The 25,646-nt window shown below is 40.4% G+C and overlaps 2 protein-coding genes across 3 annotated transcripts in view; both read left to right on the forward strand.

Moving 5' to 3' along the window:
* The window catches only part of slc8a1b (solute carrier family 8 member 1b), a 156,757-nt gene extending 138,406 nt beyond the window's left edge, over positions 1–18,351 (forward strand). For both annotated transcript variants that reach the window (XM_061745620.1, XM_061745618.1), the window contains exons 8-11: positions 4,485–4,670; positions 4,870–4,959; positions 10,810–10,913; positions 11,111–18,351. In XM_061745620.1, the coding sequence (XP_061601604.1) occupies positions 4,485–4,670; positions 4,870–4,959; positions 10,810–10,913; positions 11,111–11,383 (653 nt within the window). In that variant the 3' untranslated portion in view covers positions 11,384–18,351. The remainder of the gene's footprint in view (positions 1–4,484; positions 4,671–4,869; positions 4,960–10,809; positions 10,914–11,110) is intronic.
* Positions 18,352–23,654: 5,303 nt separating this feature from the next.
* LOC133463558 (serine/threonine-protein kinase pim-2-like) lies at positions 23,655–25,325 on the forward strand. The gene is made up of 7 exons (XM_061745153.1): positions 23,655–23,922; positions 24,051–24,145; positions 24,221–24,268; positions 24,380–24,601; positions 24,703–24,880; positions 24,960–25,133; positions 25,225–25,325. The coding sequence occupies exons 1-7, from the start codon at positions 23,655–23,657 to the stop codon at positions 25,323–25,325; spliced, it is 1,086 nt and encodes a 361-aa protein (XP_061601137.1).
* Positions 25,326–25,646: the final 321 nt, after the last annotated feature.

The following is a 25,646-nucleotide window of genomic DNA, read 5'->3' on the forward strand; positions in this document are numbered from 1 at the left end:
ATCAGAAACAATACTGACTTGGTGATTGGGAGATAGGTGGAGGGTGGAGCTTCAGAAACAATACTGACTTGGTGATTGGGAGATAGGTGGAGGGTGGAGCTTCAGAAACAATACTGACTTGGTGATTGGGAGATAGGTGGAGGGTGGAGCTTCAGGCCAAAACAAAAAATGACAACATAAACATCAGTTGAGGGCTGCAACTCCTCTTTTTAAACTGGAATATCCTGGCTTGAGTGCTGTTGTCAGTGACATAAGTATTTGAAATGAACATGATTTTTAAATGTCTGTTGACATATCGGGGTCATTTTATGATTCATTTTATTATTGCTCTTACATACAGCTCCTTTAATATATGGGGTTTTAGAATTTATGGATGATGTTTTTGATGGTTTAGATCCCAAAGACTCCACCTCTGGTCCCAGCTGCTTTCCTCCCAACATGCACATGCATGTACAGCAGCGTGCAGTTTAGAAACGGATGAGTGCAGGACCTACAAACCGTCAGGCATATGCGCTTTTCCAACATGGTTCCAACGAAGGGAATGTTGTTGGAGCGTTAGCATCATGCATCTGCTTTCAAAGACTTGCACGGTTTGATTACGTAAACCAAAGTGAGGTGGAAAATCACGATGGATCAAAGTACAAATGCTTTTATTACTGTTCTAATCACAATAATAAGTAGAGCGTGTAAAGTAAACTAATGAACTTTAAACAAATAGCAAAAATAAACAGTGGTGCTGTTACAGACGGCGGTGGAGCTCAAGTAAACAAGGTGAACAGACACAGTGGAGGCAGTTTGGTGCTTTACACAAACATGCACCGTGCAGAAAAGCAGGGGAAAGCTATCTCATTGCCTCTTTTTGTTAAATTACAGCTATGTGAAGCACCAATGGTAGAAAAAGGATAAACAGACAGAGGAAGTTTACCCCAGATATACAGAGCCCAACATGGCTACCAATATAGTGGATTTCTCAACAAGTTTCAGAGTGAGATGGGCAGAAGGAGCATATCTGACAAAATCAGCATTCAGCTTGGGTTGTAATTCAAGGCTAAAACCTGTGCAGTATCATATAAACCGCCCTTATTTTATTTTCCCTGGCCTCTTTCACCGGGATGTGATTGAAAGGTCATTATCTGAGGTGTTGTCTGCACAAAAGCTTGTTTGGCCGTATTAATTTCGAGCCCCGGTGTGCACTTGTGGGAGTTTGTACAAACTGGTGTTCTGTGAAGGATTCTCGCCGCTCTCGTGAGCACAGACCATATCACTTTAAGAGCTACAGGCAGACACGCTCACGGACACACTCCTCGGTTGGCCAGCAGCCTGTAGAGAAGAGCTGCAGTCCATCATCTGTCAGACCTGCGAGAACACGGCTCGGAGAGCAGCGAGAGATAAGACCAGTCTAACACCTCTGAAAAGCATGAAAGGAAGTAATATGTGATGCAGATGTGACATTACTGTATGGAAAAATAGCTGGTTTATTATTGTTTTCCCTGTTTTTATCTATCTATGTTATTTTTTTTAATGGCTTTCCTTATTTTCCCTGTATATAAAATGCCCAAAACTTCTGCTACCATATATGCGTTCTGGGTCTTTGATGGACTATGTTCTCCCAGTGTTACAGTACGATGGATGCATGGAGGGACAGAAAATGAAAAGAAAGAGATGAAATGGAGGCCTAGGCTGTAATAAAAGGGCACATATAAGCATTAACAGAAGCTGAAAGGAAATGAGAGATGGCTCCATTCATCCATGACAGACTGTGTGGGAGGGAAGGAGAGCTCCTGACGGTAGAAAGTGACATAACTCAGGTAGAGGGACATGTTTTATAATTCATTACCGAATGTATCTGTGCTTTCTCCTAATCCTTACCTTGAATGAGTCGTGCTCTGCACTGACCTTCTGCTGGCCATTTCTTATTTCATTAATGATTTCAACAATTTATTTCTAATTAGGCTAAACATTCATTTATGCCCAATCTTTTTATCATTATTATTAATTAGTGCTAATTCATGGTCCTTTTCTCTTCACACAGACTGACTTAATTTGTGAACAGCTTTCTGTAATGTTCCTTCAGTCGCGGTTCAGGAAGAGGAGAAAACTCAAAGTAAAAGCCTAAAATCACGCTTAATTGTCTAAAACGTTCCTCAAAGAACTCAACTCACTTTCAAGAGTGGTTTCAATGAAAATAATTAAACATCATTAATATTTTGACCCACAAAATGAAATTCACGTATAGCTAAAATAAAATAATGCATCTCAATATTGTTTCCATTGAATCAGAACCTCATCCAGTGGGGGGGCCCGCCCTCGGGCCATTTGACCTAATTTACATAACTAGGTCATTTACACAGTTCATATGTTAAGTGAGATACTCATGCGATATACCTTTGGAAAGCTAAGACTCTTGTGATTCCATTCATATAAACCATTTCAGGATATAATTAAAGCAGCTGGTACATATCGACACCACAAACAAACAAACAAAGATTTGTGCAAATGATGCAACTCACCTATTCATCTTTATAGAAATCATATGTTGAAAAATATTCCCACAAAAACGGTCTTGTTACATTCAGGAAGGTTCAGTATATCCAATCCAGTACAGTATTTAGTCCAAAATACATAATTATAACTGTAAATATCCACAAACTGCCGCTGCATCATTAGAAATTAGCCGCTCCATTTACCACATTTCCAAATTTAATTCACTGTAATTCTTGTTTTCGGGGCTTTCCTATAGAAATTCTTTTCTCAAGATGGAGTCGGGGTCGTGTCCTATTGATTGACACCGATTTGGACGAATCAGACCATTCCTCTGGCCCTCCACAGCCATCAACAGCCAATGACCGTCTGTGTTGGAAATAGGCTCATGCCCCCCTTTTGTCATGAAAAAAATGAGCCAATTGCAGCCAATCATGCTGATGACAGGCACATTCTATAGCCAATGAGATCCTGAACACAACGACGTATGACACCACGGGGTCTCTATAAAAACCCGCAGCCTGAGCGCTGAGCGCAGTCTGAAAACTTTCAGTGAGCAAAACTGAGCGTCTCCCAATGGCCATTTTTGGAAACGCCTAGACATAGTCTGACAAAAACAAGTGTAAAATACTCATTTTCTGTGCTATTTTTATCAAATTTGATGTTGCACTAGATAAGGCTTCAAGCTTTGGTCCCATTGTGTTTTCCAGCTAATAAGTAACAGATTCACTCATCTGCAGACATCTGATTTCAAAAATAATTTCCGGCTGAAATAAAAACCTTCTATTTCAGTGTGTTCAAAGTTAGATTATTCAATTATAGTAGCAGTTACAGTGATTCTGACAGTTGGAGAAAAAACTTCAGAGTGTTACCTTTCAAAAGAGACCAGAACCATCCATGTACTTTAAACGGTTCAAGAATAGCTTTCAATTTACTTTAGGTACGCCTTGGATAGGCGTTTTTGGCAACTTTTACAAGAGTGGGAAGAAGAAAATAGCATGTTAGTGTAAACAAGGAGGGCAGTTTTAAGGCTCAAATACTGTCATGTGTTGTCAGTGTTTTTGTTTGGCTTGATTGGGTGTTAAATGCTTCACCAGCTTTCTGAATGATCATATTCTCTTCTTATATGATCATTGATGGTGAGTGAGTTGGTGAGTGAGTGGCACAAGGGAGATGTCTGGGAAATGGTGGCTGTCTGTGGGATTCGCCCAGTCAGCATGTTTCACTGAAGCTGAAAGTCGTCTTGTTTTATTCATTCAAGTCATTAATAAATCTAGCAGATAACTGTGTGTGCGTGTGGATGTGTGTGTGTTTTCTTGACTGGGAAAAGTCATATTTGAGATTGGTGTTTCAGCTGCTTCCTCATTTCATCCGACAGTCAGCATCCACACTCTGAGAGCCACACACAAACCCTACCAGCAGGGGGTTGGCTGTAGTTCATGTCCCGAGGAAGTGGTTCATCTCCATTACTGACATCTCACACACACTCGCACACAGAGAGCCGTCCTGCAAGTAGGTCAGAAATCATCTGTCTGAGTACACCAGTTTTGAAAGTCTTTTGTGGCAATAATTGGATTGCATTCTCTGAATTTCCCTCACTATAAACCTAAACGGTTCCATCTCGTTGACTGGAACCAATCTTTTGCACTTAATTTGATGGATTAAAAGTAGGATCCATCACTGTTTTTACAACAATTGGGGTCGATCTCAATATGACAATGATTTGCAGCGAGCTGCTTTCAGAGACGCCTCATGTATTTTTAATGACAGAATAAAAAGCAGTGATTTTTCAGCTCATCTATGCACAGCAGACTTCATACCACTTACCTTTTCTTTGCGATTCCCCGCAGAGAGAGAGATATCTAATGAATAATTTTTTCATAAATGTGGTTTAATACCAGAGCTTTCCTCGAGGACGTGATTATGGGCGAGAACTTGCCGGGAGAAACCTGGTCACAGAGCTCAGCTGCTTCCCTCACTGAACCTTTCCTTCTTAATCCCAGGCGAGGACGACGACGACGATGAGTGCGGGGAGGAAAAACTGCCGTCGTGCTTTGACTACGTCATGCACTTCCTCACTGTCTTCTGGAAGGTTCTGTTTGCCTTCGTTCCCCCCACTGACTACTGGAGCGGCTGGGCCTGCTTTGTCGTGTCCATCTGCATGATCGGACTGCTCACTGCCGTCATTGGTAAGCTTTTCAACATAAGAGATGCCTTTTTTCCCCTTTTTGTAGAATAAATTAGTATTTGAATTTTAAAATATAATACAATTATCTCTTTATTGTCTGACAATGAACAGTGTTCAACACGTATGAAGGTTTTCTGATTTGTTAAAACTTATAAAATACTGCGATTGTGTATTGTGATTATTATTTTGTATCATCACAGGGGACCTGGCCTCTCATTTTGGCTGCACAGTGGGCTTGAAAGACTCGGTCACAGCAGTTGTATTTGTTGCGTTGGGAACATCAGTGCCAGGTGAGCATGTGTGAGCACAATGCGTGTCCTGCATCTAATAAAAGGTGTATCTTAAGCTTTGTAGTGAAACATCTTTCTGTGACTAACTGCGCAGTAAGCGTGTTCTGCTTGCTTCATAAGCCGCTTACAAACAGCATTTTGATGGGACAGGTCTTTTTTCTGATATTCAGACTTATTTAATTCTTTTACCCTCTTTTACAGGGTTATGTCATCTAGTTCAACATCCTTAACCCCGTCTGTATTTACTGTCCCCCATGTGTCCTCTGTGTCCCTGCCCCCCATCCTCTGTACTGTGCACAAGCATGGACTTCCTCACTGTCTGCAAAAGGCTTTCTACTAAGTGCAATTTTGCAACTTTATGATAACGTGAGGATATCTAGTTCATTTTTATTTATATAGTTTCTATTACAACATGAGTTTTCTCTAGGTGCTTTCCAGAGACCATGACTCCCGAGCAATTATTACATAAACATAAACAATGGCAGGTAAAAACTCCCCTAGTGGGAGAAAAACCTTATATTACTCATATAACCTTATATTGAGGTTGAAATGCAGACATATTGCTCCCAAGTTGAAGAAATACACCAACAGGAGCCGAGTAAGTAATGCAGGCTTTAGTCTATATTTAGTCTTTTTTGCTATTTCTTCCACCATTAAAATGAGTGATAGCAACATGCGTTTTAATTCCAGGTCATACGTAAACAAATAATTTAAAAAAATGAAGTTCTTTTTACTTTTTATGGGTTATGTTTAATGTAATTGCTATGAATGGGTCCTCGGTAATTATGAGTTACGAGATAATGATGGTAGCTCTCGGTTACTATTTAACATTTGCGTGGGTTAAACATTCAAGAAGCCGAACATAAAACCTGAAATTAACTGAGATGAAAAATAACAGACCACTCATAATTTCCTGAATATGATCCACCCAGTAGTTTCCTTTCTCTTTACCGGTTTTTGTGTGAAAGTGCTTACTCAACAAAGCAGAGAATTGGAGGATGAATCATCCTCATCATCCTCACAACCTTCCCTCTGCATGTACGCAAACTCAAATAACACCCAAAAACCTCAAACCTGAAAACATTCACATATATTACTGTTCAGCAGAAGGACGGGGCACAAACACACTCACCTGCAGCATGTGAGAAAGATTTTTCCCATTAATGCAAATGTGCATACGTGCATGCATGCTTGTACTCTGGGTGTAATGTTTTATTAGCATAGGTCTATCCGTCACGTCAGGCTCATGGGGGGCTCGCTCTACCCCCATTTAGGGAGCTTAGGAATAAGCATATTACGTTGAATATTATTTACACACATATTTATACATACAAAATTGCACATACACACTCACAAAGATTTAGAAATGTACAAACATGCCAGCAGCTGCATGTATGGACAAATACAGCTGCTTGGTATGAAACGCAAAAGTGCACAGAGTGTGTAGACGTGCCGAATGGAAAGAAAATGCTTCAGCCACTCTGAGCCTCTCAGCCTTATTAGCAAAACCTCCCTGGGTTTACTCACATACACACACACACACACTCTCACACACGCACCCACGCAAAGAAACCGAGCTGCAATACACAGGCTGTTACAGTTAATGAAACTCATCCTGTGCTGCGGTTCCATCATGATTAACCTCGTTTATCACAGTTAGCCCGGCTAACACACACGCTCACCGAGAGGGAGACACAAAGAAAGCAGCAAAAGCAAATTAAAAACCTGGGAAACTTAATTTTATGTTTGCAGTTTGGGAATTCAGCTAAACCATGTAATATTTTCAGCTTGTGGCTGTGCGTTATATTTAAAGGATGCTATTTATCATTTTCTGTTGGCCTCAGAAATTTATTCAGAACATGTAAACACAGAAAAACAAGTTGCAAGAGGAAGATTTAGTACTAAAGCACTGTATACAGGAACGTCTTTGGACCTGGCAGCAAATAAATATATATTATTATAACAGTCTATTTGGTGCAGGAGCTTACACTCAAGGGATATGTCATGAAAAAGAAACGTCCCACACCCATGAATAATAATCATACATCGGGTTGTGAAATAGGACCCATTATGACCTAAAGTGTTAGAAAAATTCTTCTCAGATATGAGGGTTTTCAGGGGAAAATAAATAATGATTATATTTATAGTAATAGTAATCAAAATGTGAAATAAAAGTATATTAATCACCCCAGGTTTATGGTAATTATCTTTTTTTCCCTATCATTTGCAGCCCTAGATAATGTAATCATTATCTGCACTGACAAATGTAAATAAACCAAAATAGGAACATAAGAACTCTCAACTTCTCTCCCCCTCATAACCCTGGGATTAGCATCACAGTTTCTGCGTTCAGTTCGATCCCTAACAAGATTTCCCATTATCGATGTGGCAAATTTCTTATCAGATATTCATGGTCACCGCAAGATTAACCCCAATGTTTTTCGTAGAAATCCCCAGGTTCAGCATTAGATGCTCCCCGTTGCGTCCTTTCATTTTAAGATGCAATTGGGAAGAGAGGAGAAGAAATGAGGGGAAGGAGAAGGATGAGACCGCAGAGACAGTGGCTGATTGACACAGGAAGAGGAAAAGGGCAGGAAGCTCTCTCGGGAGACGTATACTGTCACAGAAGGAGCTGAGGGAAGAGTGAAACCGCTTTTACGCAGGCAGATTTTGAACATACAAGCACCCACACACTCTCCCACTCAGTCAGACTCACAAGCACTCCGACAGCAAGCGGAGCACAAACATGCAGGCCTTAGCCAGCTGGTGGATGCACAGCGTCAGATTGGACCCAGGTGGCATCGTTCATATTCACAAACACAGTGTGCACGTGGGTACTTTATACAGAATCCTGCACACACGTAAGCTTACGGGCAAGAGTCGGAGCCTTGACACACGCGTACACACTCAGCTGAGCAGGAACCCCTAAAGCTTTACACTGTATAGGGAGCTGTACCAGTGCTGAACTCTTTTATTACTCCATTGTACCATTATCCACTCACTTCTCCTTCTATTTCACTCTCTTCAGTCCTCCTCCCACAAAGCCCCTCACCTTTTTGTATCACTGTTTTTGTTTCCTTTCATTCCATCTGGGAGATTACAAACGAGATGACATCACCTGCAAAGAGAGGTGGCCAGCAAATAAATGCTGGAAAGAGAGTGCTGACCATTTGGCCACCTATTCACCGACGAGTCTATTGTTAAGACTTGGCAGGGTCTTCATCGCTTCTGTCTGTGTTAGTGAGCGTCCCTTAGGAGCTGCTGTAGTCTGGGGAAACAAAAAACTGGGGTCATTTTGGGGACAGAGCAGCACAATTCTGTTTGGTAGCCTGTCCAGGATTCATTTGTCTGAGAACAGAGATTCAGCCTCGTAAATTATTGATCTTGGACCCAAGTCCTGCCAAGCTGGCTGCCAGGAAATGATCACTGGAGCAGGATTAAAGCATGTGGTTTCTAGCTTAACATTCCCTGTCGAAATGGGGGAATGCTCCTGGTCAAATCAATAATCTCAGTGATGTAAAGGCTGGATAGGGGACTGGCTTTGCACCTGCAATCACCTGCAGTTTTTAGATACATGTCAATTGCATGGGTGAGTAATGTGGTTTTGACCTGAAAGCATTTAATCAACTATTGACTATCAGTGTGCAGAGAGAATTTCAGGTATAGAGGGTATGCATTGACGTCACTTCCCCGCTGGACCACGCCCCCTTACTCACACTGAGTGGCAAAAACAGCTGCAACTAGTGGAGAAACTGTGGAGAAGACGGGATAACAGCCGATTATCAGCGTAAATTAAAGGCAGTTGGACTTGACAGTGACCCGTACAGTTTCCCGAAGAACCAGTGGTCCACGTACATTAATAATTGGCCACAAATCGAGTTTTCTGATATTTATGTACTTCATTCCTACGCCGGGGAAATACACAATCAAAGCTTGAAGGCATATAAAAGTCTTGACGCTTGGTCCTACTTCAAGGCAGGATTTGTTGGCGAAATTAAAGTGATGAGGACACCGAACTTTATGAATTTTATGTACCCAAAAATTACCTGATATAAAATGGGAACCGCAAATCCACGTTTCGGTGCCTGGAATCCAGTTGTTTCTGCGAATTGCAGCGATTCATTTGTCTCTCTTAAGCTTATTTTTCAGCAGTCTGTAAAACAATAACTCAGATTTCTTGCTAAATCTATGAGTGCAGTCGATTGCACAACAGCTCTTTCCCATTGTAGATGTTTTTGAGTTGCTCAAACTGAAAGTTTACGCTGCCACTCAGTATTTCTGCCACTCAGTCTTTCTGCCACTCAGTGGGCGTAACCCGCTGTGAAGTCGCATCTGTGACGTCATGGGCATTCCCTCTATAGCAACAAAAAAGAAAATGCTTCAGAAAAATTTGATCTGCTACCAACTGTAAAGTGTGACTGGAAATATGCAGCTGGACAGCCTCTTCTACCAAGGTGGTGGGCAGAGGGGATGGAGAGTTGAGGATTTGCTCTGTGACATGATTCCCAAGTGGCAGAAACATAGAGAATGAAGTCCCAAGTTACCCGTAAAACAGATGGTTCTTTTATTCACGTCTCGATGCTCTGATGTGACAAGTGCAGACCTTTTCAATCAGCGTTACAAGGATCAGAAGTTTTATATCAGGGGAACACTGGTACTGCAACTGGACCCTCACCCCTCAACACATCAGAGCATTATGACAGGGATCACAAGTTTTTAATCCCGAGAGCACGATGCACTTCCAATTGTGAATTTCAAGAATTCAAAAGTGTGGGGTTTTCATGAAATAGGCTGTAGAACCAATAATGGCCTCTGGTGGTGTTCTAAAAGCCAAGGGGAAATATACATGACACGAGTCAGGCAAAGTTTAGGACAAAACATCTTGACTGCTCTATTGTTGTTTTGTTCTTTGTATTAAAACATAATCAAGTAGAAAGTTTCTGGATGATCAAGCCTGTCATCAGTGAGGCTGAAATTATCAGGATAACTTGAAACAGATGATGTTTTGAGTTATTTCCAACCCATGATAAGATTGGTTTAAAAAAAACACCTAACACCAATATTGATATGCTTCCTGTTCATATTATGGCTGAATAAATATGCTTACATGTTTAGTACCTTGTTAATATTCATTTAAAAGCACTTTTTTAATTTGATGGTGACTTGGACCAGGTTTAATCGTGACTTTGTGTAGCCTTTGCTTTCTCAGTGATGGTATCAGAACGGGAAAGCCTGTTTCTCCTTGTTATCTGTAAGAGTAATGTAAGATTTCAGCCCAGGCTTAATTAGACTTGATAGCAGCACTCGAAACAAGGTCAGAGTTTCACACAACACAAAATGTAGTTCTCTCTCTCATTTAATGTGGTTCTTCTGGGAAAATCAGTTTCAGATCAGACTAGCGGGGCAGACATCCCTTTTGAAGTTAGCTCTGGTCCTTGAACATGTTCTAGTTTCAGGACTGCTGAAACCTTAGCTACATCCTGTACACTAGCCAACATTTCCAAACGTTTGAAGGAAAACCACTGCAAAAGGTAAATTGTCCCTCTAATGGTTGATATGTTGTGATACGTGTTGCCCAAACCCACTTAGAGATGCAATAAACACTGACCTTCTGATTAGAAGATGAAAACTCCACCAACTGAGTCACAATCAAGGATATGTTCACAAGAGAAAGAGTGTCACATCCAGCCTAAGCATCGGTGCATCCGCTTGTTTCAACATGAATCAAAAATATTTTGTTGTGGAAAAAAATTCAACTAAAAAGACCAACAATATTGAAACTGACTTTAAACAGCTGGATGAAGTTCTGTGTTCTGGTATCTTTCTCAAACCTGATCTCTCTCCATCCAGATACGTTTGCCAGCAAAGTGGCTGCTATTCAGGATCAGTATGCCGACGCGTCCATCGGTAATGTGACGGGCTCCAATGCCGTCAATGTTTTCCTGGGCATCGGGGTGAGTCCAGCTCCTTTAATCAATATTTAAATGACCGACAATACAGTGGTGTTTGCCATCACGCTGCAGGAGTAATTGTCTTGCTTACCCTGAAAGAGCATCGTTGTATAATTCTGCATGACTGAACGTATGAGTGTTGCTGTCAATGGTGGCCATCGTGTTTTGTTATTAAATTTGATTCTGCTGATGCTTGACAGGTGGCGTGGTCCATCGCCGCCATCTATCGCCAGAGCAAGGGGGAAGTATTCAGGGTGGATCCCGGCAAGCTGGCTTTCTCCGTCACGCTCTTCACCATATTTGCCTTTATCGCCGTCGGCACGCTGATGTACCGACGGCGACCAGACATCGGTGGAGAGCTGGGCGGGCCGCGGACTGCGAAGGTCCTGACCACCATGCTGTTCGTCAGCCTGTGGCTCCTCTACATCCTGTTCTCCTCACTGGAGGCCTACTGCCACATCACAGGCTTTTAAGATGGCGGGAAATGACGAAGGGAAGGGTGTGAAAGAAGAAAAGTCAAGAAGGAAAAAAAAAATCGGGGGAAGGTGGATGAATGGCTGATTGTAGAAATTAAGGTTGTCTCATTGATCCTTCACTCCCTCCCTTTCCGAAATACATTGAATGAAGAATGGACAGAAATACAACTTGAAGGACCTGAAGACGCACTAAAGGATCTAAAAACAGAATGGAAGGAGGCACGGATGCATGGAAGGACGACAATAAACCTGAGAATTGTTGCAGCTAGAAAAAAATCACTCTGAAGATTGGTATTTGATGGGTAAAGGAAAATAAAGGAATTCATTTTTTGCCTCACACTACAAATCCAGACCTATCAAAAGCTGTCTTAAACCAGCTCATGTTTTAAACACGTAAAACAAATCCCTAAAGTTGTAAACACATACATATATATAGTAGTTAACACTCTGTTTCACCGCCGGTTCAACCACACAGAAATCAAGACCATGCTTGTAACAAGGAGCGGGAGATTTAAGCAGAGCGTTGGCGCTCCAAGCTGTTGGTGTGTGAATTAGTTAACACCAGTCACCTGAAGCCTCCCACCAGTTGGAATAATGCATATTCTGTGTCCAGCTACGAAACTGTCAGTATGTGTGCATGCACCAGACGATACTGAAAACACGATCAGACGAAAAGGGATTCATAGCCACAACTGTAAAATGACAACAAACTGTGTGTGTGCTGGTGTGTGGCGGCGTGTTTCTGTGCTTGTGTGTTGTGGGGACGATGGTCAAGTACTGTGAAAAACAAAAAAGAAAAAAACGCCTTTGTTTTTGCTGTTGCTGCGTGAGACTAAACGCGTATTGGAGATCTTCTCAACTCTTTATCTCCCAGCTTGTAGAAATGCTGAGTTGGACTCTTTTAACGGAGGGGCATGTTCAGCGAGGCGAAAAAAGGGTTTCGACATCCCTGTGGTCAAACGTGTAAATACAAAGAGCTGAACGTACATAGCGGCTCCACTGATTTCTTTCTGAATGTCTCGGTTATGCCATGCGCTCCTGAACGAGCCTTTCGTTCCGTTGCTTTAAACTGTAGATGTAAATGATTTAAGGTCTTATTTTAATCAAGAAGGGAATAGTGTGCTTTTACCTTTAAGGCCATGTCTGAGAAGGCAAACTGGCCACTCTACCGTTTAAAACTGTTAGAAAAACTAATCATTGCATTGATATCGAAATTAGTCTTGTGTGCATTTGTTTCATGTAACTGTGGAATTATCGTATGTAACCCTGATTTTCCATCACTGAGGTGGCCACTGCTATCTTTGAGTAACACCACTGCAGTTCCCTTTGACAAATGTAGATACCTGCCTCTGTGAAATTTGATAGACATTCTGCCATCACCTCATTTAAAGGCCGCTCGGTTGGCTCAACAGCTTCAGTTGGCACCCGTGTGTGTCCCCGGCTCCCTTCCCCGGCTGGTCAGTGGACCAATCCAAAATCCTTAAGGGCTTTGTAACAAACAACCACTAATTCCCAACCCTGACCCTCGGTCTATAATTCTACACATAGATTAGTCATTAGGGACCTGTATAATGAAGGCATACATTGTTAAATCTCATTCCTAAACCTCTTAGATAATAGGGCTTTGCTTTGTAATGGAATAAAAAAAATAGATTAGGTAATAGCTACATTTCTGCTTCATATTGCAACACCAAGTATCCACAATGGCCTAAAAATTGATCAAAACAACTTGCTGACCTAAAGTACTTGGCTGGAGCCTTTCCTTGCAGGAGCTTTTCCAAGTCTGATTAAAAACTGCCTACAAATACAACTTAGCTCCATTTGAAAAAATAAAAACCATCCATGCATGATCTTATCCAGGCCCCCTCCTCTGATAAATGTCCAAAATACTCTTCAGCCTGGATCCTGACAGCCCTGCTCCCAATAGAAGCACTTAACGTCTAACTTTTTTATTTTTTTTCAAAACCTAGTCTTGAATAAAGAATCATAATGTAGTCTGTGTAATTTAGTCCGTCATGTCGAAAATAAGAATGACCAGCCATTATTCAGTCTTAACTTCAAAGCCATCAAGATTAAAGAAGAGCTGACGCGCAGACGTCTGCTGTTGGTACAGGAGTCGGCTCACACGCGTATAGGTGTAAATAACATTGTACAGGCATGGGCGTCTAACGGTGGGTCCATCTTATCTCAACCATCTGACAAGCTCACAGAGGTTTGATGAAAGTGGGTTAATAACAGAAACATATTGAGAGATCCTATCTGAATCATGCGATTGTGAGAATAACACTCACTTGCAGCAGCTGTGAGCCCTGGACCAAAGAAGTGAGATGAGCTTCAAAGTCATTCTCTCAATGGACAACCAGGCAGCTCAGTAGGAATAATAGTTTCAAAACATGCAATATTATTAGGTCAAAAGTGCTCCACTGAATATTGTGTTTTTTAGAACTGTTTATTATAAGTGCATAAGTTCAAGGAAATAAAAGTCATTTTGGTTTCAGTAAGCAGCAGTAATGTAAGTTGAATGCAAACAGAGCCCTCATGTGTTCAGGAACATAATTCCCCCACACTTCTGATACAAGACCAAGTCAAATATATCATAATTTCTCTTCTCAGTGGATCTCAGTGCTCTTCTCACGAAACTTTGAGCCCGAATTCAACCACAGGGGAACCAACTGCAGTATTTTACAAATATTCGGCAGTTACTGAAAGGAAGTTTAAAGAGCACCAGGTGTGTCGTCTCTGCACATCAGTGACCAAACAGGCTCACGTAAAAGCTTACTTTAGTTTAGCAAACTGTACAACACTAAATTGTCCAATGAGATGTTGAATTAACTACAATTGTCTGCCAAAATGGAAAAGTGGCAAAACAGAAAATGGAGGCCAAAAGCATGCAAGTCTTCAAGCCTACTGACCATGAGGCAAGTCTAGACTTCAGACTGTTAACTATCCTATTGGATCCACTTCAAAAAGAAAAAAGAGAACTATAAGTTCATGTAAGCGCTGAACAGCAGTGCTGTACGCAACAGAATTGGATAGAATTTTGCTGCCTAATAATTAAAAAAAAAAATCAAATGTTATATACTAAATATTTTAACTGTCATGTGTAAAGTTAGTAGTCTGAACTAGATGTACTCTACTGTAAACCTGGCTGTAATCTTGTCATAGACCGCTTCTAACACCGATAAGAGTAGAAACTAAGGAACCAGAGTAGAAACGACATCACAATGAAAATTCGGTACTTGATGCAGCAGAAGCTCAACAACAAGGATCACTGCTCTGATAAGTGCTTTACTGCTGCACTCACTTGTTGTGTTGCTGCTGGTGCACAAACAACATGGCCGATTAAGTTGTTTATCTAGAGCTTTAGAAAAGCTCTAATGAAAGTAATCTTTTGACAGTTAAACAACAATAAAATAGTCAGATGCTACATTACTTGCATTTTCCACACTGTAAAATGAACCGCTCGACATTAGAATAGCTGTTCTCATGAGAAAGCCTTGGAGTGGCAGTTTACCCCTGTTTTGCCAAAGGGAAATCTTTCTAACAGAAACGTATTATGTGTTCCAGACTATTAAGGGTTTTCCTACCGATGAACCTTTCTTAAAACGCCAAATATTCATATTTCATTACCAATCTAAAAGAACGACACAGAAAAAAGCCCTAATGCTTTTTTTAATCTAACCATAATTTGAATTTGTATTTGTCTCTTCACTGGCATGGATCTGGAGGTTTATACACTGTAAAAATAGGGGCAAAAATTATGCTAGCTTGTGAAAAAAAAAAGAAAAAGAAAAAAAAAACTTTATGATAACTGCATCACTTTTTGAGTAAATTCAACAGGCAATAAATTATCCTAACTGTTGCTAAATCTTGTTGGGTTTACTAAAAAAATGTGCCTGCTAAAAGTTGTTAGAGTAAACGTTCGAGTGAGAAGGAATGAAATGCTTGCAGTAATGTTACCGTTTGAGTCAGTTAGTTGCTCAGTTTTACCAGAAGCAAACTTTTTTTTTTTTTTTTTTAATGAAAGGTTACCTCCTTCGCTTCACCGCCATCGTTCCGCTGACTCTCTGCAAATTTACCATGACTGATCATCTAGTCTGACAAGAAGCTAAATGGCAGATTGTTCACAGGCGGCTGTCCTGAGGGTTTGAACCGAGGTGGTTAAGCTAAACGGTGGCCAACTAAATGTTTACTGCAAACCCAACTTGCAAAGAAACCTTTAATTAGCTAACCATTTAGCTTCCTGCCTTAGTTTGGACCTTAGTGAGGAGCCCAATGGTGTTTTTCCATTACATGTTATGAGACAGCACAGCTCGATGAGGGTAGCATGCATTTTGTTTGCCGTTACACTTTGTATAGTCTTTGGTGCCACATCAACTTTCTGGGACATAAACAACGGAGATTGACTGTAAAGTTTTTGGTGTGTGATTAAGAAGCCAACCTGTCTCAGGATGAAAGCAGCTTATGTGTATATATACATATGTATATGTATATATACATATATATATTTATATATATATATATATATTTATAAGCATATATATATTAAGTAGTAGGTCTCACATTTGACACCTACTACTTAAAACTGCAGCCACCAAGAGCACTCCTGTTTGTTCAAACATGTTGCAAAAGGATAGGCTAACCCGGCGAGTATGCCAAGACGATTCTTTATCCAGCAAAAGTTATATCACTGATGCGTTAGGTCAAACCAAACAAAAAAAGAGCTGTCATGTAGTGGAAAAACAATGTGAGGTTATCGAGGCAACTGCTTTCCCCAAGATTCACCAAGAAGCAGAAAAACGAGCTGTACATTGCTTTGTGAGGAAGCTGAGAGGCTTTCAAAATGAGATTGCAAAAAGGATTGCACTGGTTCTTGTGGCTTCTATGAAAAAGCTATGACGTTTTATTAACAAAGTTGCTTCTGATGTAAATTTGTTTAGTTTTTTTTATTCTGATTTACACAGTAAAAAAAAGAAAAAAGGGAAAAAAGGAAATTAATATTAATCGAGTGGTGTTGAATTGGATATGAACCTTTAATGATGTTGCTTCTTATGTAAAAGTGGACACGTCTGTGTTGCATTACTCACTCCTTGACAGACTGAGGAATAAACGCAACACTAGACAAACAAATAAGGGTAAACGAGACAAAAACCTCTGCTGGTACATGTTAAGTGAAAATGTGCTGCCGTGGAAAGAAAAAAAAACTTACCAGAGCTATTCTTTACCCTTAAACTAACATTTAACAAGTACAATGTAAAAGGATGCTAACAAAGAGAAGATGGAGGAAAAGGAATGCGAGGAGGAGGAGATAATTTAAAAAAAAAGAATTAAAAAAAAATCGAACTTACAGCCATACTTTGATTTCTGGGTCAGAGACATGAAATGGAGTCCTCCTGCCCAGCATGTGTATTGTTATGGTGTCTTATCTGTCCCTCTGTCTTTTCACCCGCTCTCTTTCTGAGTTTCTTCTCCTGCCAAAGTAACCAAAACAGGCAGTGATCCTTTTTCCTGTACTTTCTACCCAGTCCCCTTTTTACCCTCCGTCTCTCTCTCTCTATGCCATGTTTTCCATATTTTTGGAATGTCAATGTGCTACTTGTTGACACTGTGCATGAATGATAACATGTCTGTATATAGTTATAGAGAATTGTATCCCATTCCCATGATGTTGACAAGAAAAAAAAAAGGTTTGAATGTTGTACAGATTCAGGTATTCAGTTAATCTTTTCTTCTGTTTGGTTACATTTTGTGTGTAGAGCTTAACGAGATTTTTAATTTAAACAAAGCTGCGAAGCATCTTGTTTTGAAGTAATTGCACATTACTGATTAATTTTCTTTTTTGTCGTTAAAAAAGGCAATATCTGCTGTTATTGAATGAGAGATGAGATCTTAAAGGAGTTATGTATCTTAAATGAATAATCTATATGGGAGTTGCATGGGCTATTTGTACAAAAAAAAGACACTGCTTGCTACTTCTAATACCGTGGCTGTATTCTCTGATGGAGGATGAGGAATACTGTATGTATATCTAAAGGTTATTTTGTCATTAAAGAAATAATATTGTGTATATACTGTACAGTGTTGTCAGTGAGGTGGACTATATAGCCATCACGCTAACCATAGAGAAATAATTCTACATATTTATTTAAAGGAAACACTCACTACACTCAAGAATGACATATATTGCCTTTTTGGAGAAGTTTAAAACTAGTCTGTTTATCTCTGCCTTGCTTCTCTTCTCCTTCATTCACTTTCTACTTCTCCAGTTGGTTTATTTTATCTCTTAATCCTCCCATATCGTCCAGTGCTTATATTCATCCGCTGAAGGGGCGTTTCTGCAAGAGTTTGTCAGCCTTTCCAGTTCTTTCAAACAGAAACCCTGTATCCACCCATTTTCTGTCTAGCAGGTCAATTTCTATAGTTACACACAGTATATTTGCATGTGTCCTCATCAAACTCTCTAGGGATCATTTGTCTGTATTTAAGTCCCCATCTGCTTGAATCTGAACCTTCTGTCATTTTTCTTAGTTGGTAAATCCCTCTTTTCATCTTTTATTTAAATCCTTTCTTCTCTCCAATACATCTTTCTCAACTTCTGCACTCCTTAACCCGCATTTTCTTTCTCAGCTCTAACAGGGTGTAGTGGGTAATTTTGTTATTAATGATTTGGTGCATTTTAAAAAACCTTTTTTTTTAATGGAACAATAACTACAACCGTTATGTTTGTGATAATGATTTCTGCTCTATGCTTTGACTTTTTAAATTATTTGTGGCTGCTTTTCTCCATCGGCATGTATGGCTCAATATTTTGTTTTTCTCTTTTTCTTTTCTTTTGTTGTTGAACACCAACTGGTAGGCAGAAAGTTGTTATATGTGTGTCGCCACTAACTGTGACTGCTCTCCATGGTACATGGTACTTCTGATAAAACCAGTAAAATAAAGTTTGGAATACCCTGTTTCAGAGACCCTGTGTGTCCATTGCCTCTCTGCTGTGTGTATGTGTGTGTGTGTGTGTGCGTGCGTGCGTGCGTGCGTGCGTGCGTGCGTGCGTGCGTGCGTGCGTGCGTGCGTGCGTGCGTGCGTGCGTGCGTGCGTGCGTGCGTGCGTGCGTGCGTGCGTGCGTGCATGCGTGTGTTCAATCCAATCTTTATTGCAGATGGAATCTTCATTATTATGCACATTATTACACACACACAGAAAATAAAGCTGCCAAACACATCTGTGTTTGTACATTCGAAGGCCCTGGATTACTAACACTGAAAACACTCATCCAGATAGGTTAGTCCATTAAAAACTTTTAAAAATGGATGATGAATTGAAAAATGACTTACAATTTTGAAAATATGATTTTTTTTCTTAACACGCTTTCAGAATTGATAGTGCTGTCCTTGCATTGTCATCAGAAAGAGTAAGGTTACTTAATAATCCCTTTTTGCTGCAACTATGTGCTGACGTTAACAGCTGCAGGCTTTATTCTTGACCACATAATGTTATCCGGATAAGCGGTGGAAAATGGATGGATGGACATAATGTTATGGACTCATTACGTACAAGATGGATATTATAAAATGTCTAAAGGGATAACACAAATGCTTTAACTTTCTTAGACATAACTCCTTGCACAAAAGCAGCAGCAATAAGTACCGGTAATTAAAGCTGCAAGCAGCGATGAACGGGCCCTCGCACCCTTGTGCAATTTCAGGCGTGCTGCAGTGGAAGCGCTTGTATGACTTGCATGTAGATTCTTCAGGCCTGGACATTTAGCAGATGACACCACCCACGACTCTCTATATCAAACCATTCAAAAGTTATTGCAGAAAATCGGAACTATCATATATCGACCAATCAGAAGAAGGGGCGGGGCTAATTTGCAGCAATTATGTTCAAGGACTCAAAACCGCAGTCCGATGACACCACCCACGACTCTTTATGTCAAACCATTCAAAAGTTATGGCAGAAAATAGGATCTATCACATATCGACCAATCAGAAAAAAGGGGCGGGGCTAATTCATGCCAATGAAGGTCAAGTACTCAAAACCCAGTCCGATGACAACACCCACGACTCTTTATGTCATTCAAAAGTTATGGCAGAAAGTAGGAACTCTCAAATATGGCCACCCCAGATGAAGTGGGAGCGCGCTTTTTGGCATCTATCGTCGCCACGGTAACGCTTTTGACTGAGAAAAGTAATGCGAGTCGTCGCAGGATAGAGACGCACATTTTGATGTATAACACACCGCGGTGCATGTACGTCAAACCGTATGCAAACCATGCAAACCATTAAATATCACATTTTTGCCAGGCCTGGCTTGCGTGCAAGATTTGGTGACTTTTGGGGCACATTTAGAGGGGCTAAAAGGCCATCATTTTCATCAGAAAAATAAAAACGAGAAAAAAATTTTTTCTACAGATACAATAGGGCCCGAGCACTGACAGTGCGAAGGCCCTATTGTATCTTTTGGAATTTTCCTTTTTGTTTCTTTATTAGTTTTGGGCGTGGTTTGCATTTTGGTTACATAAAATGCGCAGAATCTGAACGCTCGTAGAAGCCACATCAGACTGGATGGCTCATCCGGGGGGCTGTACAAACACTTCAGAATTTGGTTGTGTTGCAAAAAGGGGAGACCACTTTATATATGTTAAAGCAAGAAAAAATGTGTTTTTCATAATAGGTAGAATAGGTAAGAAGAGCGGCGCCACATAAGTTTTTATCAGTGGTCTGTTATAAAGGTTGCATCTCTGGCGGTATGGGGTGCATTAATGCCTGTGGATGAGGCAGCGTACATATTCTACGTCATCATATAAAGCTCATTATGGTCACACAAGTCAATGAAAAAAAAGATTATCCAGACGTGTCAAATTAAAGGCACTATAATTTATTTATCTCTCCGTCTGTCCAATCACCTCTTTGTCTAACTACCTGCTTTAACTGACATACATGATGATAAGCATTACTTCATTTATTTAAGGTCTTGCACAGGTTACATCTATCTGCCAGTAAGTTAGCCAAACTCTACCCTGGCTTCAACCCAACTTGCATCAGATGCAGGCAGGACCCAGCTACCCTTAGTCACATGTTTTGGTTTTGCCCAAAGTTAGATCTATTTTGGGAAAATATATTCGATACATTTTCATATATGTGTAATAAAATCATCAGTCCCAACCCATTGACTTCATTATTTGGGGTCTTCCCTCAGGAGACGCTAATATCTCGGCACCAGGCGGAAGCTGTAGCATTCTCAACTCTACTTGGACGACGTCTGATACTTCTTAACTGGAAAAAGCCCACACTTCCCTCTCATAAGCGTTGGGTGGAAGACGTGATGTCTCACCTCAAACTGGAGTACACTGCCCGGGGCGATACACACAGATATTATAAAGTTTGGCAGCCATTTATATCTTATTTTGAAGAGAAATTTTTGACATAGTGTAGCCACCCGATCCCCCCCACCCCCTTTATTTATATGTGTGTATATGTACTTGTATGTTATGTATATGTATGTATCCATTGTATCTGTTTTTTTATGTAGGGCTGTGGTTTTATTTTCATGATTTTGCATTTATTTTGACTTATTTTATTTGTATGGGGTACCAAGTTCGAATGTAAATACAATTGGAAAATCAATAAACATATTTGAATGATAAAAAATATATATGTATGTGGAAATATGTGTAAATATACATATATGGACAGTAAAAAGTGTATATATTTGTGCTTTAATGCGTGTACAAATATCTATGAGTAAGAATGTTTGTAATGAATAAGATTGTACGCGGTGAATATAAATTCACATCGTAAATAATGTACACATTTATATATAGATGAATACAGGAACTCAGGGTAAATAGTGTTCATATACAGTGACATTGAACTGCACACGGCAATAATAACTCAGGGATCTGCTACTTTATACTCAGGTTTACCACAATATATATTTATACTGTGTAAAATTATTATTATTAATTTTTGTAACTTCAAAATATGTCAAGATATTTTGATGTCTAATAACGAGGGCCAAGACTGCTGCTACCAAAGAAAAGTGTCTCTTGCATTTATGGTTGTATGTTTAAGCATGTCTGTTACTTTATACTGCCATCATGTTCGAAATAAACATCTTTGAAATGAATTGAATGTGCAACTAGTAAGTAATCAAAGTTCTTTGGCTGACGGCTGGAGGCTGACTCCAATAACGTGTCAATATTCACTGATTCACATGTTAAAAATGTCCAACTTTACAACAGAGATGAACATATTTTCAGTCTGGTTCAAAAAATAGTTTTGGTCTCCACAGATAGATTTCATCTCCATGACATTTGAGAGGTTTGCTGTCTGTTAACTTTGCTGTGTTTCATTTTAAAATGCAAATGTTCCAAATAAAACCATTTTTAGATATGATACTGCTACAGGTTGGGGGGGGGGGGGGGTGACGGCATCAATGGTTGTCATGATCATAACCAAACCAATCCCAACGAACCCCCCAATGAAGTCCTTTACTTAAAAGACTTGATAGGTTGTGTGAAAATACATCAAGTGGGACAAAAGAGATGTCTTAAATCTGAAGGGTTGTGACGATGCTTCGTTGTTGTGAAGGATTCAGTGTTTGACAGAAAATGAAGCAAAATCATCATTATTTTTTCCCCTTCTGGGAAGTTTGTTTCAAAAACTAAAATGTTTCTACCACCAGTGTGCAGCAGGTGATGTTGGAATGATTTCTCTTTGTTGTTGTTGTCCCTTGTGATGTCATAGAACTAAATTGCATCACAGTGGAATCAAAGTTCCAAAACCAATGGTTCTGTGAACCAACATTTACATTCGACCTGAACTTCTGGATACCAGCAGTAACGTTTGAATGTGCATTATTCCTGTTCAATTTGATCATGAATAACTTGGTTTTTGAGTCGTTCGACGTCCGTTATCCTCCAACCTCTGAGAGAGATTCAGGTGACACATCTGCTGCTTTTCATGCAAAAACCTTCTTGTTGACTCTATGTTAGTCTGTATTGGTGTATATGTCTCAACTTAACTAGAAAATATGAGTAAAACAAATATTTATACATATATTTTTACTTTAAACTAAAGATTTTCAGGTTTTTAATCATCAAATTGTCTTTGTTATTCTGTGGGAAACATGTTTTTTCTCTTTTATGTCCAGAAACACACTTTGTTAAAACTCACTGAACGCTGCTGAAAACAAATTACATATATTTGTGTTTATACTGTGTTACCTGCTGTAAAACAAGAGTTTAAGACTCAGAACAGGTAAAAATGACTTAATTATGGGTAGTTTTAGCTGGTTGATGCTGATGTGTGCTGCATCAGAATAGGTAGTGAATCAAAACTTAGAGAAAAGTGTTGAAACCAAAGTCAAAAACCAGTAGCGGTGTATTGCATTGTGGGGCATGTTATTAAAGGTACACAGGTAGATAATTTAGTAGAAGTATCAAACATCTAAATACTTCTTATATTCTTCAGACTGTGTAACTGTTCATAAACGGTGTATTATGTATTACATTTTGGTGAATCAGTTCACACTAGTAGTTTACTTTTTTTTCCGTAAACAAAGGATTTACAGTTTTTTAATCATCAAATTGTCTTTGTTATTCTGTGGGAAATGTGTTTTTTTCTCTTTTATATCAAGAAACACACTTTGTTAAAACTCACTGAACGCTGCTGAAATCAAATTACATATATTTGTGTTTATACTGTGTTACTTGCTGTTAAACAAGAGTTTAAGACTCAGAACAGGTAAAAATGACTTATTTCTCAGGCGGTTTTAGCAGGTTGATGCTGATGTGAGGTCACAGGTCGGCTGTGTGCTGCGTCAGAGTCGGTAGTGAATCAAAACGTAGAGAAAAGTGTTGAAATCAAAGTAAAAAAAAACTGTTGATAGACTTATATTCACATTTTGTTTACATAAAAAGCTCATTGCCGATATGCTGTTTACTTACCAGTACATGTACTCACAGGTTTTTGGGGGTTTTTTGTTGATTTTTTTTCGGAAAATTAATTTAAATACATTTAAAATGAACATTTCACTGCCAAACCATTTTGACGTTATTATAAACATAGTTATTCATATTGAGCCAAGAACTTAACACATCAAGTTAATGATAATTGCATGTAACTGTAATAATGCAGAACCTTAAAAAAAGAGATACATCAAATATTAACTCTGATGTCAGAACTGCAGGTTTTACTACATGCATCCAAGTTAATATCAGCTTTTTTACCTGGTTTCAGAGGGAGGTGGCAGCACCAAACCAATCATGGTCCTCCGGGAGGATGACAGGGTTCCTGCCACTAAGAGGAAGGCCAGCAGGCCTCCAGAGGCCCCTGGAAAGAGGTCCAGGGATGCAGGTGAACCCGCTGCTGTCTCAGCAGAGACCGTCAGGGAGAGGAAGAGGGAGAGCTGTACCGAGCAGCTGTCGACCACAGAGACCCCTGGTAGCTGTGATGTCCAGCCAAGCTCCAGCAACCCCTCAACCCCCCGACAGGACAACGGGGACACCTACACGTCAACCACAGAGAGCAGAGGTACTCATGGTGGTCTGAAGATACATGAAGGAACTTTTACTGTCATGTTTAGCTCACCACCTATCCATCTATAGACATGGAGGGGTTCTTCTCTCTTGTAGTAAATGTGTCTGTATTTGTGTCTGCAGCACGTTTTGAAAGAAAGTACCTTCAGCTTCAGATTCTCGGGGAAGGAGGCTACGGATCAGTTTATTCTGGGAGAAGAAGAGCTGATAATTTCCCAGTAGGTATCACACCTCTGTTCTCAAGCCTCATGAGTACCGACTCTATCTGACACACTGCTGACTCTGACCTGCAGGTGGCCATCAAACACATCCCTAAAGGGAAGGTGGAGACTCGACCAGTGGTGAGCAGTCTGATCCTCAGTTTTGTTCTCCCGTTACGTTGTTGACGATCAAGAAGTCACACATATGAAACTGCATCTACTTCATCATCTGTTTTGTTCCTCACATTTCAGTTCCACCTTGGGAAGGTGCTCCAGGTCCCGCTGGAGGTGCTGCTCATGATGAAAGCGGCAGGCCGACCGGCTTCAGCGGGGAAATCTGCAGTCGTGTCGTTCTTGGACTGGTATGACCTGGAGCAGGAGGTTCTCCTGGTCATGGAGAGACCAGTTCCCTCCGTGGACCTGTTCACCTACATCCTGAACAACGATGGTCCCCTGGAGGAGGACACGGCTCTGGTACTGAAGCTGGGTGGAAACCTGCTTTGTTGAAGCTTCCACAGAGACAGGAACCAGCTCCTCCTGCATCTCTTTAACCCACATGTATCTCCGTGTTTCAGAGCATCATGAAGCAGCTGGTGGATGCAGTCCTGCACATGCACTCCAACGGAGTCTTCCATCGAGACATCAAGTCAGAGAACATCCTCATACAGACCGGCTCCGACGGTCTTCGTGTGAGGATCATAGACTTCGGATGTGGGTGCATCTTGACTGACGGAGCTTACCGCAAGTTTTCCGGTACATCTGACTCCCGTTCTCCGTTCCTCTGCTGATCTTCGTGTCTGGTCCTTAACTTGTCCTTCCTCCTGGCTTGTAGGAACCCCTGACTACGCGCCTCCAGAGTTTTACCTGTGTGGGAGCTACGAGGCCGGCCCCACCACAGTCTGGCAGTTAGGTGTTCTGCTCTACGAAATGCTGGATGGACTTCCCCAGTTTACCACCACCGAGTTCATCTGCGACAGCATTAGATTCAGCAGTGAGCTGTCGCGCGGTGAGAGAAGGCTGTTTTTGTGACGATCCAAATCTCCTAGAAGTAAGTGAGAGTATTTCCTGATCCGTAATGTTTGTGGCCTCTCTTCCAGGCTGCCTGGACCTACTGAACCTGTGTTTGGCTGTGGACCCTTCGGAGCGGGCCACCCTGGAGCAGCTGCAGCAGCACCCCTGCATAAGACACTCAGCCTGATTCACCTCCCCTGAGCTGTGGACTCAACACACTTTTTACTGTACATATACTGTTCTTTTTACAGTCTATTTTATTTTGTACTATTCTATTGTATTTATACTTATTCTACTTTTCTACTTTATTTCTACTTAATCTGTTTTTGAAGGAAAACACCACTCCGTACTGCCTTTAATTTCGTTGAGTCTTGTATAATGACAATAAAAGTCTGAATCTTAATCTGAATCTGTCTCTGATATTTCCAAACTAGTTTTCATACTAGTACTCCATCTCCAGTTATGAAACTGGCTATTTAAGTATTTTTATTGTGTGATTTGTATTTTT

This window comes from Cololabis saira, chromosome 17 (assembly GCF_033807715.1).
Source record: "Cololabis saira isolate AMF1-May2022 chromosome 17, fColSai1.1, whole genome shotgun sequence".
NCBI classification, from domain to species: Eukaryota; Metazoa; Chordata; class Actinopteri; order Beloniformes; family Belonidae; genus Cololabis; species Cololabis saira.

Excerpts from the sequence above, each read along its gene's own strand:
- LOC133463558 (XM_061745153.1), top strand. The coding sequence starts at position 23,655 with ATGGTCCTCCGGGAGGATGACAGGGTTCCTGCCACTAAGAGGAAGGCC. Across the intron at positions 24,602-24,702 it reads TGGAGGAGGACACGGCTCTG|AGCATCATGAAGCAGCTGGT; the intron begins GTACTGAAGCTG and ends TCCGTGTTTCAG. Across the intron at positions 24,881-24,959 it reads AGCTTACCGCAAGTTTTCCG|GAACCCCTGACTACGCGCCT; the intron begins GTACATCTGACT and ends CCTGGCTTGTAG.